General features: G+C 41.3%; 1 protein-coding gene across 1 annotated transcript in view; it reads left to right on the top strand.

Moving 5' to 3' along the window:
- Positions 1-21,634, top strand: part of pdlim4 (PDZ and LIM domain 4) — a 44,502-nt gene that overhangs the window by 7,163 nt on the left and 15,705 nt on the right. The window contains exons 2-3 of the mRNA XM_041051901.1: positions 2,506-2,657; positions 12,545-12,626. Of these exons, the coding sequence (XP_040907835.1) occupies positions 2,506-2,657; positions 12,545-12,626 (234 nt within the window). The remainder of the gene's footprint in view (positions 1-2,505; positions 2,658-12,544; positions 12,627-21,634) is intronic.

Below are 21,634 nucleotides of genomic sequence, written 5' to 3'. Positions count from 1 at the left end.
CCACTACGACACAGCCCAGGCACAAACCCAAGACACAGACACACAAACATTTAAAAGGCATTCTCGCCACAGAGGTTGTGCTAAATGACGTAGGTAAAGTATAACCTCTAGTTAGTGTCTATCAACAGATGCACTTACAAACAAGCATCTGTCACAGTTCTCATATCCCCTAAAAAACAGGCTTTTCCTTCTTGCTTTTTCTCCTTTAAAAGTCTTGATCTTTAATCTATTTCTCTGAGATTATACTCAGTTATGTCAGATTTCTGCAAAAATATGTGAAGAATAAAGTGATTTTCGATGGCTTTTCCTTTCCCTTCGACTCACACACACACAACTCACGCACACATTTCTCACAGTGCTGCTGACCTCTGAGCTTACCGGAACTGAGTCAGGGACCGACTGGGGCGGTCAGAAGCTGTAAATTAGGAATTCCACATCTGAACCACACGACTTAGCTGTTAGTGCTTCATGGAGCGTGAACTTGTGTGCCTTTGCTCTTAAAACGCTCCTCCCAGTTTGTGGGTCTGTTCCTCACGCGCAAGCAGCTCCTCTCTCTTATGTTCATTATTCCATCATATCCAAAGTTGTCTTGGATTAGATTATTAATATCTGTTAGTGAGGTAAGTGTTATTTCAGCATAAGGTATCACTGATCCAAACACAATACATCTTAATGTGCAGCTGTCAAGGTAATGGGTATTACGAGACATTGTGGGGTCAGTTAGTGAGCCCTCTGGTATGGAGATGAATGAGCTCAAGGAGAGGTAGCCACTTAAAAACTTAGACGACAGGACAAAGATTAATGACCCACACTTGACATACAAGGGGTTCATTAACAGGAAAGTCGTCCTAAATCTTGTGTCCCCTAGGTATTTATAGATACACGTAGTCATTTTAGCGTTTTAGCTCTCAGTCATGACAAAGTGCTGGAGTCTGAATTCCAACCTGGTTCATGTTTGAACTTCTTCTGTGGGTGCTGGACTACTGGTTGGACAAAACAAACAATTTGAAGACGCCACCATAGGTTCTTGGAAACTGTAATGGAAATGTTAAGCCATTTTCTAACATTATATCAACAAAACAATTGATTAATCATGAAAATGAAATAATAAAAATTATCGTTAGCCGCATATCTAGGTGGTGCTCTTTAATTTGCATCTTCAGTTATAGTTATTTGTGCTCATTACAAAAGATCCTCTTCTATTTATACAAAATTAACAGTTGGCAGCGTGTTTAGACCAGTAAATTAATACTGATTGAATCTCTATTATGCTTTTTCATCTCTGGAGAGAGTAGCAAATCCTGCTGTTATTTAGGCGAAAACGTCACAGATTAATGCTTTAAATTCCTCCGAAAACAGTGTCACTATAGGAATTGAATCCAGCTGCAGAAAATCCTCACATTTAATGGTTGGAAAAATACAATAGTCATACATGTCACGGCTTGATAGCACATGGATCGTGCAAAGAAGACCGGAGACATGATGACAATTGTTCACATTTCATTACATTTTTGTTTCATTGCTTGTAAAGAGCTTTTTCCTCTGCAGCTTGCTGCCATATGATAGTGACCATTTTACTGTGGATGTCTTGTTTTGATGATGAAGGATTTGATTGGTAGTTTCTTCTTATTAATGTTTGCCAAAACAATGCGACCAGTCAGAGGCAGGCCTAGAAATAGCAGGGACATGTGTGTGGAAGTGTGTGTGTGTGTAATAATGGAAAATTGTTATCATATGTTACTTAGTGTGTCTGTGAAGGTGAAACATACCCACTGGGACTCCCGCTCTCCCCCTCTGTCTCCCTGTGGGGCTCAAATGTCCACAGACCAGCATGTTTCTGGAATGAAGGATCACAGAGAGGAACCTGCTCACTGCGGCTGAAAGATAATCTTCAAAATTAAAGCGATGTGGACATATGTTTTACAGGACCAAAACAGACCAAGTGACAAATTCAAAAAAAAAAAGCTAGAGGAATATATTGAGCAGATGCTTGCAAATGAATCTAACATTACACAGAGACAGTTGTTAAGGTTCAAGGTTCATCTGCAGACTCTGTTAATGTAACTTACTCCTGGGCTTGAGATCATTCACTGAGGGTTTAGTCTGATGTAGTTGTGACACACACACACACATATAATTTTTATTGAATTTTATTGAGTTTCAAAAGGCCATGTGTATAACAGTGTTCCACTTCTTTCTAAATATTTCACCACCTTCAAAACCCTGAGTGGCTTCTCACTTCTCAGTGCCATTGTTACTGGCTTTTGAAAATGTAAACCGAGAGCGCTGCCCAAGGCAATATCACATAAATCAAAAGCGAGCTGCTTTTGTTGAATTTGGCCTCTGTTTTGACACTGCCACACTAATACTCTTTTTTTTCCCCTTTACTTTTGTCGTTCTTTCTCACTCACACTTTGACACCACTTATAACAGCTCTTTCTTTTGTCTTCTTTTCTTTTCTTGGGTGTGCTTGGATCGGTATGTGTGTGTGAATTTCATCTTCAGGTAACAGCCGGAAGCAAGGCGGCCCAAGGCGACCTGTGTCCAGGCGACACCATCCTGGCTATCAATGGCGACAGCACAGAGAACATGACACACATGGAGGCTCAGAACAAGATCAAAACCTGCACTCAGCAGCTCACACTCAGCATCAGCAGGTATGAAAACAAGAAAAACAACACCCGTCATTGGTCAAACCTTTAAAGTGACCTTCAGTCTGTTTACATTTTCACGATACGTGACCTCTTGTGGTTATGCATGATTGTAGCTGTAGCACCACAAACCCACTTACGGAGGAGATCAGGAAGGATCGTCAGGTGCACAAAGTATCTGGCTTTTACATCTGAGACGCTGGTCTGTGGTCAGTGTTGGTTTCTTTATCGAGATCAAGATCTTTGCCTAACCTAAACTAATTAGTTATAGTTGTTTTAAAAGGGAATTCTACTGATTGTACACATCAAAGTCTGTTTATAGGTCTTGGGGCAGTACTGCTGCACATGTGAAAACATCTGTACAGAGCTATGTGAAGTCTGATAAACCGCCTCAAGTGATGTCATGTGGTTGGGTCTAAAGACTACAGTTTTGAAAATGAAAACAATATGGGGGTGTGGAGTTTTATAAAACAAAAAAAAACTGAGCTTACCAGAGCTCAGAAGCCTCCCCTCATCATCTCTGCTTGAGGCTAGAGACTCAAGAAGATGCTGTTCAGCCCATTTTCCACCCCGGATGACTGATGGGAATTATGATGTTCAGAATAATTGGATATCAGGAAATGTTTGAACATTAGTCACTTGCTAATCAGTCATCACCGCTCTGACCCTCAGCAGAGGCTGCTTATGGTTTTTGCTCTGAGGCTCATTAAGTGAATTGAGTTGAAAAACTTGACTGATTTTTACGACAAGGTCATTTACTGCCTCTGCTCCAGGAACACATATTGTTTCTATTTCAAGCGGGTCTATTCAGCTTGGCACAGTAGAGTCACAGGGATAGATGACAGGTTTACGACAGTTTAAATGATCGACTCGCTGTTCCTATAGAGCACCGTCAAAGTCAATGAGGCCTGTGCATACAGTGAGTCAGACAGTGACCTTTTCAAATGGACCTCAAAGGTCGATATTGCGCATTTTACCACTTCATGAAGTGAAAAATTATCTTCCACTCATCAGACTGGTGCATCATTTTTAGACCTAGTATCTGAGGATGGATGATTTGACCTTAAGCGGAAGACAGGAGCAACATTTTTCTGTGAGCATAGCAGAATGGAAATCATCCCTGTAAACAGTTAATGACAGAGAGGGAGGGAGGAGATGGGGGATAACCAAGGAAAAACTGAAATGTCAGTCGCTTCCCACATTTCTATTAGATGGTTGCTTTGGGTTGCCAGAGCACTGGAAAGTGCAGAGCGAATCTGGCAACCTCTGAACCCCGTCTTCTCAGATGAAGAACACTGTGGTTTCAGCCTCAGTTACAAGTGACAACTGCCAGCTAGTACTTCAGCTCTCTCCTTTTAGGGCCACAGACAACGCAGTCTTTCTCTCCCCTAATGGTTTGGAGCATGAAGTTGACCTGCAGATGCAGTGGAAATAAAAATCACTCCTGGAGTAATCTGACCCTTCAGATAAACAAAGATTCACACAGGCAGACACTCCAAGACAGACAGGCAAACAGAAAATCCCTTTTTGTTCTTTCTCTGCAATGTATTTGTGTTTTACAGTATGCACTCTAGCATGCAGCAGCCCCCCTGCCCCCCGTCTCAGCCTGTAGTAGAACCCATCCATCCATATTTCAAGCTGAATGACTCAGAATTCAGTGGCTCGTCCACATAGGAATAGTAAACCTATTTAAGGATACATAAAGCAGTTTTCAGCGCAAAGACCAGGGGAGCTCCTCTACAGCTGCAGGAGCACAAAAAAGAGTGCTCCCACACTTAACCACTTGTATTCTAATGTTCCCAAATTCAACTTGAATTTTTCCTCAAGTACACAAAGTTATTTAACAAAATAGAGAGCATAAGAATAATTTGAGCAATGGATATGCATGCATTAGGCACCCAATAAGGTCTTTTAACCACCTCATTTGACTAAAAAGTATTCCTCTAAATTCTAAAACCACAAGTAAACCACCAGACACAGTCGTGCTGTTCATCAATCCTCCTAAATTCCTAAATTTCCCATTTAAACTGACAAGATAGCGGTTGGATGCAGGGTCATATATCAGAACAGGCAGAGCAAGGCTAGCTGCTGGTATGTGACCTTCCCTCAGTATATTGGCTGAATAATTACAGTGTGAATTGCTCTGCTGCTGAACAGGAGGAGGGTAAGTCATGTCTGAGAGATATGTAGGCATGCACCTTTGGCTCCAGTGCACAGAGCTGAAATGAAGTGGTGGCGAAGGAGGGGGAAGACAGAGCAAGACAGTTTTAAAAATGGATACGAAAGTTTTGGGTTATGTGGTCAGAAAGACAAGACAAGAAGAAGTGTTGAAAGAGAAGGGAGTGGCCGAAAGATAGTGGGAAATATGAGAAAGAGGAAAAAGAGAAACGATGGAGAGAGAGAGAGAGAGAGAGAGAGAGAGAGAGAGAGAGAGAGAGAGAGAGAGAGAGAGAGAGTACGGCAGAGAGAGGGAAACTGAAGCCAAGTAGAGGAGCGGTGAATCAGAGAGACCGAGTGAGAAATCCACATCGGCCCTTCTCTGCCTAGAATGCTGTTTTACAGCCAGCGTTTTCTGCTTCGTGTATTGCTGGAAATGCAATTACGCATACAACGCAGTGAAGCCCAAAGCTGAGTTTCTCTCCCTCAGATAGAGGACATAAGTCATCCACAAGTTTTGAACTAATGTTTACATATTCCTGCTGGAGAAAGGAAATGATAGGACACAACCTTTTTGACGCATTCCCCACATCAGATTCAAAGCTGTGTATGGGAGCGTCATACCCATGTTTTCCAAAGCAATCGCTTTCAGCCAATAGCCAGGTGATTAAAGCATTGCTTTCAGTGTCCTATAAACACCTAGTGTGCGGTAATGTTTTCCCAGGAAAAGTGCGCAGGAAGTCATGTGTGAGTAAACAGCAACGGTCACTATGACGGAGCAGACAAACAAAATAGAGCCATTTGTAAAAGCTCAAATTCATCAGTGGGGGAAAAAAAAGAGAGGTCACAGTTTTGGGTTCTTCAAATTAACCACCAAGAAACCCAGAGATGTTTAAATGGTAAACATTGGGCCGGTATCAAAATCTTTAAAACCTTAAAAAAAACTTTCCCCAGAAATTCGATGTGCTGTGAAAAAAGCAGCCACGTAGTGGTTTGTTCTCTGGTTGGTCTAGACCCTGTGTTATTAATTATGCAGACAATGGGGATGTCACATTCATATATAAAGGATGACTACTTATTATAGTCGTATACTAAAGGAGATTTGAAATATGGGATGTTCAGTTGATTGGAAACACTCCTCAGCTGTGGGCTACAAAAATAACTGAGGATTATTCAGTTGCAACCATTGATTCTGGAGTCCAAAAAAAAAAAAAAAAAAAAATTGGGAGTGACTTGGACAACCCATGCTGACTCACTAGAAAATAATATTTTAGAGGACAACAGCTCTCAGGCCTCATTAAAAGACTACGCCATAAAATACTCCAAGCAGTCACAGAGTCATAGATGGGGAAACAGGAGACCTGTAATTTTGTGTTGCTGCCGATGGACAAATATATGAGTCTACACGTCTGCTGTGAACCAAAATTACAGTACACTGGATGCATCTGAGCTTGAGGTCTTGTCTAACGCAAGAATGTTTCTTTGTAATGTCTCCGCATTTATTACTTTCATAACCCCCATTTTTCATAATTCGTATTATGGAGCGTTTTTAAAAGCGCTCTGCATCGGAGGGTTTCTGGTTAGATGTCCCGGGAAGCTCATGAAAGCTGAATAAGAAGTAAAGAAGCATCTTGAAAATTGAACCGGCAGCTGCAGTTGTTTGTGTGGAATTTTTTATGCTGTCATTAAAGCAAAATACAACCTTCAAACACTATATGTTAGATGTAATTAAGCTGCACAGTCCAGGATTTATTTTTGTTGTGATTTTATGCCGTACACTTAATCAAAATACATCTTACAGCTGCATTACATTCTGGTAAACTGAGAGTAGGGAGACTACATACTTAATTACTTATTCAGACTTTTTTTTGTCACCCATCTGTGCACATATATACCACCAAAGAAGAAGATGGACACAGAAATGGACAGTATATTACTAGTAATTGAGTTTCCCTGTGCACTTGGCTGGATTTGTGTTTGTCCAAACAGAAATTAAGGAGAAAGATGACAGAACAAAGGAAACGGATCATTTGCTGAGAAAAAAGGAAAGATTGAAAGAGAAAATTAAGAAGGAAAGGGGGCAAGACAAGGACAAGGAAACAGAAAAGGAGTACTCTGAGGTCACTGCTTTAACACAGCTTTCCAGTTTTCCATCAGGCCTCCCAACCCATGCAGGCCTGTCAGCGCTCCACTGTGAGAAGAAACACTCTCGCTAGTTTCTCTTAGTTCCTGGCATCGGTGATCAAATTGAGCTGTGTCGTCTCGCCGGGGAGCGTAAATGGCTGCCACCCCTTCCTCAAATGTGCACGCTGTCAGGTTCACTGTAATGTCAGAGAACCTGGACAGACACAATGGGCCCGTATGGGTGTGTGTCATGTCTGCTTTGCTCGGCCTGTATATGTGAATCTGGGACTACACGAACCAGCTGTGGAGGAAACTTTCTCCTCTCTCCTCCTCTTCTTTTCAGCCTCTTCATCCGTTACCTCTCTCGTCCCTGACCTCCATGTGCAGTTCTGCCGTCTCCCTCTCCAAGCCTAAAATCCCGCACCACTCATCCCACTCTGTTTCTTCTTTTTATACATCTCCTCTTCATCTTTCTCTCCTCCCCATCTCTTCCACCCTGACCTCGCCTCCCTGCTGTTTCCCTCCATCTGCCAGAGCTTCTTGGAGAAAGCCATGTGGTTGCACAGGCCTGACAAACAGATGATGGCGGTTGGGATGTGTGTTTCCACCGCTGGTCGAGCTGTTCGGAAAGAGTCCTGCTGGGGTGGCAAGTTAAATGTGCTGAAAAATGAGTCATGGTGCCTGAGCTGTGTTTGTTGCTCTGACTGTTTCTTGTTCTTGTTCTAAAAAAAAAAAAAAAAAAAAAGTCTTGTGAAATATAGGGACATCCCGCTGTTTTGCTTTCACTTACTGTAGAAAAGAAAATTCACAGTTAGGTCCAGGCTGGAATGAAGCTTGACTTGCAGATGATTTAGAGCTTAAAGGGTCAGTTCATCCAAATGACACAAAGACTTAACATGCATATAATTTCAGTTTTGTCATTTGACCTGTTTTTTTAGTTTCATGCGGCTGAATGGAAATTAATTTGTCCTGGTTAGTCAGGATAATCCAGAGACCTGACCATAAAGAGTTTTCACTGGATTCATCTCCATTTTATGGGGATGGCAACAGAATGTTAAGAAGTAGATATTCTCAAAGCCTAGGCACATTAAAACTATCGGGCTAACCACGAGCCATAACTTAAAAAAAAAAACAGTTTTTTTTTCTTGGAAAGTGTGACGTCAGTGGAAGGTCTTAAAAGCAGACTTACAAATGTGTGTGTGTGTTTCATCTTGTAGTTCAAAACTTGTAGTTTGTTCTTTTTTTTTTTTTTACCATGAGTTAACCAGAAGAGTAAATGTGACAACACTGGTAGTCATTTAGAGTAACACATACATCCAAAGGTTCACTTACTTGCTTTTTAAGAGCTTTTAGCCACGTCTCACAGTCTTCATCAGTGACTGAAGCTGACTGAGTGTTTTACACTTTGCTTACACAAGTGTAAGCCCTGGGTTACCTGATAAGAAGTGGTGATATGAGATCTCACTTCAAAGACAGTGCTTGGTGTTGAATGGTAACGGCCTCCTTGATCTTTCTCCAGCCATTCACAGACTGATTAAAAGCTCAGAAAAAGCTAGTAAGTGGACCTTTGAGTTGAGACTATTTTGTCACACTGTAGAAATGCAGATTATAAAGCACCGATAAGAATGTCACAGTGAGAAATGATGATAACAAAGACAAGCTGTATTTGCTTGCTTAAAGGACTATTTGTCCAGTAGGTTGGATTTGGTTTTCTGTGTAGGTTAGGGTTAATGTTAGACATGCTGTACTGAGGGGCAAGGCTAGGATTGGGGGTTTAGGTGATGTGTAATGCATGTAATATGATTGCTTATATGAATCCTGTTGGGGGAGAAATACAAGTCTGATCACGATCTGGAGAGTAAAATCAAAACAAAACACAGGGCGGAGGATTCATGAGGAATCTGGAGAAAATAGGCAGAGAAAAGACACGGAGCCCGAGCGCTCCGGTGCAGGATTTGCCCCCGCTGTCTCGTTTTGACTCTGTGACCTGTGACTCACAGCTGAGGAATTATGCACGAGGCTGCATGCGACCAAAGGAGCACAGGGCTCCAGCTGAGCCAAAGACAAAAAGAAACCTCCAAAGGAACCAACTCTCACACATGCCCCACCGCTACCAGCACGGCTGCCTTCTTCTCCTTCATCCCTTCAACTCGTCATTCCTCTCACGCTCTCCCAAGGTCTCTTTTTTGTGGTGGTTATAAACGCGGCATCAATGGGGTTTAAGAGCCTGTGTTGCAGAGAGGGAAGAAGGAGAGAGGAGGGGGGACCACAATCCTCCCTCCTTTTTTCCCTCTTGCATTGATCTTGTCATCACCCAGATGCAGATTTTTCCAAGTGACCCCCTCAGGCCTGCTGACACGAGTTCCATAACTTCTCTTTAAACGGTGACTGTCTCCTTTTACTTGCTGTGGAGAAAGCATTTAAACTCTTCTCACATTACAAAATAACATAGGAGCAGATCCAGTGGTGTCTGATGTATGATAGGGCTGAAAACCGTCCTTGTTCAGATGGGTTTGATGAAGCGAGGCAAGACTCTTAAGTGAACCCTGAAATGTTCCGTGATCAGCCGCATCTTAATTTGAGGGCACTCATTTTTCAGCCGCCTGTCTCATGCTCCTCCTCGAACATGGTGATCCTGCACAGCCAAAGTAAACTCATCCACTGCTCCAAAAACCAGATCTCCCTAATCAGGAAATTAAACCTGGCAAGGGGAGGTCAGGCGAGGGAAAATATGACCAAAGGAAAAAAAATAGAAAAGTCGTTTTGATGACCTGAGAGTTTCTTTTCTCTGTGCTACTTTCTGTATGCGTTGTCCTTTTTTTTTTTTTTTTTTTGAACTTTTATATGTTTTTGTTATGGACCCCTTTGCATTCAGTCTTCTGTGGCTAAATATGATGTTTTTTTCCCTCTTGTTCTTCCTTTCAAAATTCATAGGCTACAATACATTTATTGCTTTTCCTGTCACTATTATATGTAATTTTTGTAATTCTCTGGCTTTGTAAAGGGTTTTATGAATGAGAATTATCAAACAAATTGTGGTCATTTGACAACAAAATATTGGTTACCAAAATGAAAACATGTGGACATCAGACATAAGCTCCCCATGTGTTGTCTCTTTTCCTTTTCCTTTTTTTTAACTTTCAGTTTGTCTGTATTCAATCTTGTGTGACACTGATGTATACAGTTAAAAGCAGAGGGGGAGCTGGTGCGTGGAAATCAGAGACGACACCTTAGGAATGAGCTTGGGACTATTTACCTCAGTCCCATTTGTCATTGTGCTGCTCAGTGCTGCTGTGACGATCAGTCTTCCCAGAAAACTTTTTGTTATTATTTAGAGGAGGTAGTAGTAAAACAAGATAAAGCTAAACCTACAACTCGAGTTTACAATCTAGTTTCCTACAGCCTTGCAGATCATGGCATTCTGGTTAATACAGGTTCACTGGTTTTTACCTAGATTCATCCTTGGATCTAGCCTGAGGCAGAAGAAAGCCTCTAGGCAAAAGAAAAACAAGACGTGAAACAGGGAGACAAAGAAAAGTCAGCAAAAGTCCAACAGTTATGGAGACAATCAACAGGTTGAGAATGTGTAACAGTAGTTGATATGATGTAGGATCCTGATTCCCTCCTTTGAAAAGGTCCCAGGGTTATTCCTCACACACTGACCCGATACTGGCAAACATAAAGTAACAGTCCAGTTCATCTTCCTGGATCAAAAGTGTGTGCAGCAGATTGTTTCAGTCTGCTGTGGCCGTTTATATTGTGTTAAGTTTGAGATACTCCAAAAACCGTCTTCTTTCTGACAGAACAATACAACTAGATTATGTCCATTGCTCAATATCTGAAGTGTGAGATTACATGTAGTTGTAAGCATGAAGCCTAATAACTCAGATAACAGCCAACAGTGCTTACAACAGTCATTTTTCAAGTGGAATGTTTTTCAGATTTCGAGCCTGTAACTGACGTCCCTCTCCAGACTGACCTTCAATATAATGAGTATAACACTGTAAATCCCAAGTTGGTCTGTGTCTCAGTTTCCACTCACGCCTTCGTGTTCATAACTCCACTGTGAGGGATGCACGGTAAATTCCGTCTTTCTATCTTGCACTTCCAAAATGTCAATTCAAATCGGCCACTTCACACTGAACTTTCACTCGTTTCAATAGGCTGTTTGTGCGGTAACCATTGAAACCAAACAATCTGAAAACATGAAGGCTTTTTGTCCCAGCATCGTGGAGGAATTGGCGAAAGGGAGGAGGGAGGTTGGAGGGGGGGGGGGGGGGGGGGGGGTCATCCTACGCAGTAGCTGTTGCTTGTCTGCCAGACACTTGGCGCCTCATAAGACCATCTTTGATAGCAACACCTCCGTGGTTCATATCTGAAGCATTGCCTCAGCTCAGCCAACGCTGTGCCAGCTGCAGCCTGATGACCTCACCTCTGTAGACGTCAACTGTCCACCCCGTGGGGTTGACAAATCCACACACGCAACAAACACTCGCAGTTAATAGTTTTTATCTCTCTGTGGAAAGAGGCGTGAATGCATAGAGGGTAACTGGTTGAAGAGAAGTACACACACACAAAGACACACACAGTCCTGTAGTTACTCAGTGCGCGGTGTCCTGGTGCTACCCTTTTGGCAGCTGGATGCTTTCCCACTTAGCAGCCTGCTCCGTGGCAACAAAAACTTGAAAAACCAAAGACGCCTCCTCAGATCTTTTTATGTGGCATGCAAACCACCACAGCTTCAGCATGTAACTTGAAAGTGAAACAACAATGCATGTGAATTGTTAGGGATGTCGTTGGGGATGAATCACAATGAGGAGGCACCAGTTGTTCACCAAAGCATTAAATTCTCTGCCTTTTAAAGCGAACAAAATATATTACGTGAGCCCCTGCTTATGAATGCACAGTAGGCCCATTCAGCAGTGCTGTAAATAATGTATTTTATCATTTCCTCCAGTCAGTAAGTCATGTACTTTTTTTTTTTTTTTTTAAGTATATGCAACTGGAGTCAATTACAAGTAATCTCAGCATGAGGGGGGGGGGATCTCAAATACCAGTAATTCAGTTATCACTGTTTTTTTAAAAAAAAAGTTTGTGGCCAAGACTGCAGTGTGTTCTTCCAAAGACTGGATACTTCATCTGATGGAGTTATGATGTGATGATGACTTTATCTTTGTACCAGTGGGAAGAGCCCAGAACGTAGCTTTATCCTATTCCTAATGTGAAAACCTGCCAAAATATACAAATCCACATCCACATACATAGACTCACACATAGCTATGAGTACAATAAATGATTTGTTGACTGTAGCTACTATGTATGTTATTGTTTTGACACACACAGGGGACTTCTGCTGCTAATATTGGACAAGAATTATGGGATATCGCTTTCCCAGCTTACAGTAATTCTAAAAGGATTAAAGTAAATAATGTCTTTCACTCTTTTCAGTATTCATACTGAGAAATAATTACACTTTACGCACGGGATTCTCTGTGGAAAGAAGAATTTGTGCTTCTCAGCAGAAATGACTGCATGCTTCAGTCCTTGAGTGTTCCATGGCACAAGATTTATCTGAGACTCTCTCTCTTTCTCTTATGGGTATTGTCTTTCAGGTCGGGATCAGGAGATAGAGTTTGGTCGCCAACTGTTAGTGAAGATGGAAAGACAAGCCCTTACACGGAGCCTGATTCACAGGTAACCACTGTTTACTCTGGATTTACCGAAACACCAATCGCAGGCGTTTCTTTAGAGTTAAATTCACACACGCTGCGATGCTGTCAGGAGTGATCTGCCTGAATTTCTCATGCTTACAAAAGAGAGTTTCTCTTCTCGGGTTGTGGTCAGACTTGGGTGTAAAAACACTTAAATAAAAAAAAATATATACTCACTATCCCACAAATAAGAGAAGAAAGTAATCAGTGATATGAAAAGGATTTTTTTCCATTCTGTGTTCCCATGTCAAATTTTTACTTTAAACAACATCCCCAACGTTACAAAAACAGTCTCCCAGATACTCTAATAATCCCAAATGTGAGAAATTGTATTTTGTCCATCCGTGTGCCGTGGCAGACCGGTCTATTTACTACAGTATCCATGAGCCTTGGCTCAAATCGCTGTTGAGAAGAAACCAGCCAGAGGCACGAATCAGAGCAGTAGCAAATTCAAAATGTTTTGTTGTTGAATTTGTGAGCAAAACACAGCAAACACAAGTTATCCAAAACTAACCCAGAATCCAAAAGTGAACTGATTTAAGCTGCAGATTATTTTAAGTTAGTGGCACACATAACACAGCTGTAAGGCCGTGATTGAACCAGGCATTTTCTTACACAGCTGTTTATTTTTAACTGAAGACTCCAAAGGGAGAGTTTCACATCCATCCAAGTCCTAGAAATGATCCAACTGTGAGTCACGTAACATTGTCTGTGGGAAAAATGAATGGGACTTTTACTATGTCCAAAAACTGTGGGATGTCCACCAATTAGATGGCTATCGTGCCAAAACAATGAAAGATAATGTAATTTGATTAATATATCGGAAAGCATTCAAAAACGGACTTTTCAAATAATTCCCTGATTGCTCAGGGTGATCCACAGACTTCACTGTGAACATTCCCAGTGAAACCTCTCTGTGAATCTCAGAGACAGATGTCTCAAAACCACAACACATTAAAACAAAACTATCTGCATGGTTAGACACCACATTTGGTAAAAGTTGTTTTCTGATTTAGAAGAAATGACCCTTTAAACCTAGGTCATTGAGTGTTCAGTAACCCTGAATGAGACCCCAGCTACAATATTTACATTCAAATCTAAATCTATGACTTAGCTATATATATATATATATATATATATATATATATATATATATATATATATATATATATAATGTAGTAGACAAACTCCCCTACCAGACTCCAGTTGGCCAATTGATTGGTGGTGCAGATTCAGCAGAACATTCTTCTGGTCCGATTTATGTCAGACTGGGTTTAGACTGGAACCTTGTACTTTGAAATCTATTGCTTTGGACAAGGGTCCTTCACTACTCACCACATCAGCCACACGCTAATTCACATTTGGGATCATAACTTAATAAGGACAGTTCACTGGGTGTGAGACCCAAGTCTTCTCAGTCTGTTTATACCATAAACATGAATCCATGGAAACAGGCACAACACTCGATCTGAAAATTGCATGTACACTATCATTCACATGATTATGAATGAGATAATGCTTCCCACTGTTCACTGGAATGGTTTTGAAATAGTATCTTGATTGTTCTCCAATTGTACAAGCTGCCAAACGGATATTCAAGGCATGATGAACAGATGATCTTTTCCAAGTTTTCCAGTGCTGGCAGGCCAACAGGTTTCTGAGCTGGGAGAGAATAGGAGTTGTGTGTGAGTGTGTGTGTGAATGCTCGCACATATGCTGTAAGTATGGAGAGTGTGTGAGTGAAACAGACAGACAATGAGCATATTGTGGCTCAGACATGTGAGAGATGTCCGTTTGTCAAGTATTGTGCTGTGGCAGTTGTGGAGTCAGGACTGATGTGTGGGTCTCTCAGGCCTCGCTGAGGCAGGGTATTCTTTTCTGAAAAAAGGGTGGAACAGTCACACAAAGACCTGAAATCTATCCATCCACTCATCAATGGGAGTCTGACACCTTACAGGAAAGTATTGTTTTCAGTGGCAGAGACAAAAGTGAAAGAGGCTTTAGCATATGTAATTAATCAGGGTGGTTTGCGGTCGTGGGACCAGAATTCTCAGAAAATGATTTTTCTTTCCAACTGTTGGTATACTAGGAACTTCCCAGGGGACTTTTAATCTGAAATGATTAATCAGTAAATTGATTTGTAGTTCTGCTGAATTTGTGGTCTTTTGAATTTGTTGTAAACCCAAATGACACTTAAGTCTTACATGCATTTTAGTGTATTTTAAACCATGTCCCCTTGTTTCTGATCAGGTGTCCATTTAAAAAGTATAAAAGTTCAGCCACTGTTCTAAGTCTAAACTCTCACTAAAACAAACCTAACCTGTAGTTAATTAGCTACAAATGAACTTCACAAAACACATGATCACAGCCTACCATGTCTTCCATATATAAGGTATATATTATGTCTAGATTTTACAGGCTGTAAGCAAGCCTTCTGTGGTCATCAAATGGGCAGAGCTGTGCTGCAACAGTCTTGATCTCACAGTCTCAGCACCAGCTTGTGTCTTGCTTTGATTAACATGAGGAAATACCAAACCTGAGTGAGAGGAACCGTCAGCTACAACAGTTTATACAAACACGGACATGCATGAGAGCACGGCTTTGCGTGTGGGGTAATACGAGAGTAGCAAATCCACCTCTCTCATGCTCTTTTCTCTCCGAGCCTCCCTTTTTGCTTCTTTCTGTATCTCTGTCACATCTTATCCAGTTCTTCCTCTCCCCCTCGCTGAAGCCTAAAAATGTTCCCTGGCGTCTCATTTAATGAAGTGAACCTGGATGCCTGGAAACTCCTAAGTCAGGGCCACTTTAGCTTCACGCTCAGGTGAATTCCTCTTTGCATGAAAAGGGGAAACGTCCGCTCCCTGGGGTCACATAAAAAAAACACCAGTCTCTCTCTTTCTTTGTTTCCTGCAGATACAGCTTGAAGGGCTGTGCTGACATATAACAATGACTGTTCCTCAGACACCTTGGAAACAATAAATGCACCGGGGGCCTCTCTTAACACCGGCTGAACCAAATCCAAACTGAGCTATGTGATACACAGTTCCTCCACTGATGAGCCAGGTTAGACAGCATGAGCGGAAATTAACTGAATCGAATCACTGGATGAGGATGACAGCACAGTGTTCGATTGTGCAGGGAAAGATCTGAAGCAACGTGTTTGTCATCCATAACTTACCTACCGCTATGTGACGTGACCTACAACATTAGGACTCATGCTGAAGCAGTACGTTTTGGCTAGCAGGGTGAGGACTGAAACCAAACAGGCACACCAGGACACTTCAGTTTTCGTGTAAACAAATTCCTCTGGAAATGACCGCACATTTTTCCAGCCTGCTTAGGCATTCATTGGTGTTTTTATAACGCAAGGAGGATCAGAAGGCTTTTTTTTTTTTTGTCTTTCAGAAATTTAACCACTTGAGCCTCATAAAAAAGTGCCCGAATAGTTACACATCTAATGACATCATTCTTCAGGACTTTCTGGATTTAACATTTCCATTTTTCATCATAAGCTTCTTGTTCTTGACCAACTGGCTTAGTTAGAAATTCCAGTCTCACTTGTGGGAATTAGCTACTGAGCAGGAAGTGACACATGGAAGCTATGAGGTGTTTCCTTTCACCTTGGGAACACGGGATATTGTCATAAAAGCCGATGAGGAAATGTTGTATTTTTGGATATACAGTAAGTGCGTGATTTGATACAGCTGATGTGAGTGTTTTTACATAAACTTTTGGAGTGTTTGTTTTATCTCTTTGGGGAATTTGGTGGGACTTGTATGATGTGTTTCCAAGGAACTGTGCTCATGTCTTGGCTAGACTGTCCACAGACCTACCAGACGTCATACTCAACTTCCTGAAATAGAAATTATTTCATAAAGAGGGGTGGCAGAGATGAGATAATGATGAGGTGTCATAAGTAGAACAGCATGAGGTGCAGGTATAGTTTTGACAACCAAATTTTGACTGTGTAGTTCTGGAAGACAAATGAGTTGTAGTCAGATGCTCTGCACAGTTTTCAAGTTTCATACAAAAGAATAGGGTGTACTTGAGAAAGAGGATGTAAAGGCAACATCAAGCCAAAACAAAAGTGCTCTGAATTATCTGTAGCCCGAAAGGCATGAGCTTCGGCGTTGGTTCTTGGTCTTTTTTCTGTCATGTCCATAATTGGAGGTGGAAAAAAATGAATGCCCTTTGAATATACTGATTTATTTATTTTATCGGACATTAACTGCATTGGGGGAAAAAAGTGACAAAAACCTGTTAAGTTGAACTTCATTCAGATAAGAAGCCTGTCCTGTGTTCAGCATTGTTTTTCTGTCTAAATAAACCCTGCTATGCCAAATCTTGATACCCTCACCAGCATCAGAGAACTCTTGGTTGTTTTTCATGTTCTTGTATTCATGAATCAGATTCACTCAGCTTAAGATGCACTCTACATTCTTCCCCTCTGTTTATCCCTGCATCAATAGTGGGTGCTGTTAATCCTTTGCGTCAAGTAGAGACCAGCTTTACTTTTAATCGAACCCTGAACTGGAGACAGTCAGTCAGTGATGGGATGCAATCGCTTACTGATGTGCATTTGGACAGATGTGATTGCAGAGTTGAAAAAAATGAAACTGCTGGACATTGTTGGTGAGGATAAGTCTTTGTACTGAACTGACAGAAATCTTTTGAAACCGCAGTGTGGTTCATAACTGTCCCATCTACTCTTTTGGACAAAAACTGTGGAGTTTTCATGCCCTGGTTTTCATCAGAAGTCGTCGATTGTGAGCAAATTATCAGATTTTTCTGTTTTCAAGATGGAAGATTACAGCAGGCTTTGTGAGATGTCCTTTGAAAATACAGTGACTAGTGGTCTTGGAAAACAGTACTTTCAGTAAATTAGTAAAGTTCATTTCTTGGAATTTGTTTTAGTTTAAGGACAGTATGCCCATAGTTCTGAGTGCAGTGACAAGCAACATATTTTAAATCTGAACCTTTTTCTAATGAGAAAGACAGTTTTAGAGAGAAACTGCTTCTCCGGCTTGTAAATGGTTATCTCATCTTACATCTGCGTTTTAGCCTTTTGGTTGTCAGTTTCACTCTTGCAACAGTTTTATGCACCAGTAAAGTAATACCACCAGTGACTGACATTTCAGGCTTTCAAAATTCTTTCCATTCAATTACACAGTGGCAGCTTCAAGTAGGTGGGAATTGCCTGTTGGTCAGTGTTAAAGTCAAACAGGACTTTTTGCCAAGCAATATCAGAATGCCGTTCCTGGCGGCTACCCTGTTATTAAAGCAATAGCTATTGTGGCCGAGCACTATGGCCGTGTGGAAAGAATGAGGCTTCACAATGCGGAAGCTGAGAGGTCTGGATCACACGTCACTGAGGCTTCCAGTCTCAGCCCAGGAGCTGGCAGCTGAGGGTGAATTCTCTAAGCTAACATTAATAGAAGCTGACAGACAGAGTCCTTGCATGACTTACAGACACAGTAATTCCTTTACTGCTTGGAATTGAATTTTGCTTCTGAAAAAAAAAAAAAATGTGTGCATGATACGAATTTGGTTTAGGAATGGAACAAAGCAGCTGCTTTCAAATATCTGTCATTAAGAATAATATGCCTGTTAAAAACACATGACAGTAATAAGTTAAAAACTTAATAGAGCTTAAGAGTTGTAAACCTAATTTGTCAAAGATGCATATTTACACTAAGGAATAATAAATAGTGAACCAGACCAAGTTTTTTGCAAAAAGTGGATAAACATTTATGTCATAGAGACCCTGAATAGGTCTTAACAATATGGGGCCATTAAAGGGTTTAGAGTATTCTTGTAGGATGCCAAAATATGTTTACTGGGTCCACTGCTACTTAATCCCCTGCCAGGAAATCTCAGACCAGTGGAGCATTGCTGGAAAGTCTTTTTAGCAGCTCCACATTCATTCACACAGCAGGGCTTTTAGATCACAGACCTGTGACCCCACTTATTTGGTTGTTTGTGTTCACTAATCAGCCAGTAATCCCAGAAATGTCCAAATCAGTCTTTGGGTTTTCCTAATGGAGCCTTCCCCGCTCTGCTTGGCTGTCAGCATGCTGGGGAGTGGACGGGGTCACTGAGAGCACTTACTGCAGGGGTAAAAAGGTTCACGGAGACTGCAAACGTCCAGGCTTATTCAGATTTGGGACAACCTTCCCTCAACAAGGTTTTCAGGGATTAAAGGAAGATTTCTGGTTTAAACCTCCATCCACCCATTTGCTTTCAGCTGTTTTTCTGGGTCTGTGTCGCAGTGGGAGCTGGCTTAGAGACACAGATCCCTAAACCCTGAAAACAACAAGGAACTGTGTATAAACTGGCTCGTAAAGTTTTGCTCATCCTTATTAACCAGCTAAATCGAGAACTGAATTTGCTGAGATGTGCGGTTGTGAGAGGAGCAAAAGAAAGCACAGGGAAACCACAAAATTAAGGCTAAGTATGGAATTACTTAGCTGAAGTATCCACTGCATTTTGCTGAGTTGCGTCTGTTTCAACTCTTACCCATTATATTTACTGTAGTTTAGAGTTTGCCACTGTGTAAATCCATGTAAAGCTTTCACGCTGAGTTCAGCTTTTTGAACCAATGACAAACCATCTGAACGGCACTGGACTTTCAGGAAGCGGAGAGAGAGAAAGTCTTGGAGCTTAATGACTGTGTTTCACTATCCACTTTTCTTTAACTCTCCACTGTCGGACTATAAACTGCTCCACAAAAAGACACATGGTTTTTAAACAATTATGAAACAGGAGTTGATGGCACTAATATGTCTTTTGGATTAACTGACAATTAACTGCAATTAATATCCTCCACTCAACATTATTTATGTATTGAGGCAAACAACTCCTACAGCTGATTAGACCATCTCTGGAGTTGTGTAATCATCAAGCAATGTCCTGCCAACTAACTAAATCATGTACAATCAACAATGGTATTTTATTTTTTGCTCTGCTTCATACTGAACTAACTGAGGTGGCTTCCTCTGCAATTATTGCTACTGCTTCTCTAATAGTTTAAAAGTGGAAATTCATAAAATACAACACATTTTCATACATTAGAACCCTGGATTCTACTGCAACATTAATCTTCCCCAGAGCCCCCCCACTCCACGTCTGCTTTCAGCCACCTCCTTTCCAGCCTGTCTGTCTCTCCTCCCAGCGAGGCACCCAGGACCAGGCCCAGGGAGCCATAAAGGGCTGGTTTGTGTTTGGTTAGTGGTGCAGAGCGCCATGTGAAAAGCTTAATTTCAGAGGTCCAGAGGGATTAAACCATGCAGGAGGCAGAGGAGAACGAGGCGGTGTGTGTGTGTGTGTGTGTGTTATCATGAATTTGTGTCTCCGGTGAGGCAGGCAGGCGGGCTGAGGTCTCGGTCCTCTGTTAAAGACAGGCATATGATTTCAATTAGGGTCCTCCACCGTTTTCTCCTTCTTAGCCCCTCCTCCTCTCGTCTATCTACCCTCCTCCGACCAAACTGTGGTTGTGGACTGAGGCACCGGAGCTGAAGTCTTCTCCCATGCAAGCTCTTATTAATCAGTGTGACTTTTAGTCAGGTTGATGAATGGAGGAACTTGGTTCCTTTTGGCTGAAGGTACCTCAGTTCAGTGTGACAAAAGTCCATGAGCACATGCAGAGGTGAATATACATGAAAAAATAAACTTTTGTTCCATTTATCTTTCTTTCTTTGTGTCTTTCTTTCCTTCTTTGGCACACACATACATACATACATAGTCAGTCATCCTGAACCATTAGCCATGCTTGGTTACCGTTGTAATACAGGTCAGTGAAATCAGATGGCAGCCTGAATTTATGAGCATACAGCGGCAGACGATGCTGGTCCTCATAAATACTCTAGTTACTGCTTTTGATTCTCTTTATCCTTCTTTTTCTGTCTTTTTTTTTTCCCCATTTCAAAGTTTCTCTTCCTCTGAGCCAGAAGGAATGCAGTCAAGATTTTGGGAGAAAATGAAAGAGTAGCCATTCTCAAGAGAGAGAAATTAGGAAATAGATGATCTCACAGATGGCCTTTTTCAACAGTCTTGTTATGTTGAGTTTCTGTTGGAGATAGACTGAAGCTGCTCATATTAATTTTAAACTGTTTTGACTACACTGGGAAAACAAGATAAGGTTACCAGGGGAATTGGGGTGATAAGGCATTTACCAGATCAGCTTGACTGTCACCTTAACACAGAATCTCTATTAAACCTCTATGTAGTCCAGACAAGAATAGGTAAAATAAATCATTTTAATGAGACAGTTGGCTTACAGCTGATTTTCATAATAAAAAGAATCTAAGCCACCATACCTTTCAAGCAACTTGAAAGCACTTACAGGTCCTGAATGTTACCAAATTGGCATTTTTATAAGGCAAGCACCAGATGTGCTGCCTTATAAATCTGCCATCCACCCAAAGCAAATATCTGGGCAACAGACATGCAAGGCCAGAGAGGAAAGAGTGTTATGAGAAAGAAAGACAAAAGGAATGGTTGGGGAGGGGGGGGAAACAGAAGGAATCACACCATTTCAGGCAGGAGTGTGAGGGTGAAAATGGGTGAACATGTGCTCACTGCTGCCAACAGGGAAATCTACCTAAAGCAGTGGTATTCGGGTGCACAAAAATCCTAATTTTTACACTTTTAAGGCTACATTTGTCTTTGCAGGATACAAGTATGGGCATGCCAGTTAACAGTCTTTCATTCAGTGGAATTATGAGTGGGGAGATTGAAGGAATTTATCATCCTGCCTCTTTTAAAATTGATTTATTTTATCTGTTTTTGAAGAATTAGAGCTGTCACATTATCAAAAAATCCAATTTGAACGAATTCAAACTGGCACATAATTCATTCAAACTAATCTATATCCACATAGCATATCCAAACCAAAAACGATATACACTATAAAACCATACAAATACACTATAGTACAGTATTGGACAGTAAAACCCGGCACTTAGATTACCGACAGTACAACTCAACACCTGA

Source organism: Toxotes jaculatrix, chromosome 12 (genome assembly GCF_017976425.1).
Source record: "Toxotes jaculatrix isolate fToxJac2 chromosome 12, fToxJac2.pri, whole genome shotgun sequence".
Lineage (NCBI taxonomy): Eukaryota > Metazoa > Chordata > Actinopteri > Toxotidae > Toxotes > Toxotes jaculatrix.
The sequence above is the reverse complement of the archived record's forward strand: the minus strand, read 5'-3'. Positions and strand labels throughout refer to the sequence as shown.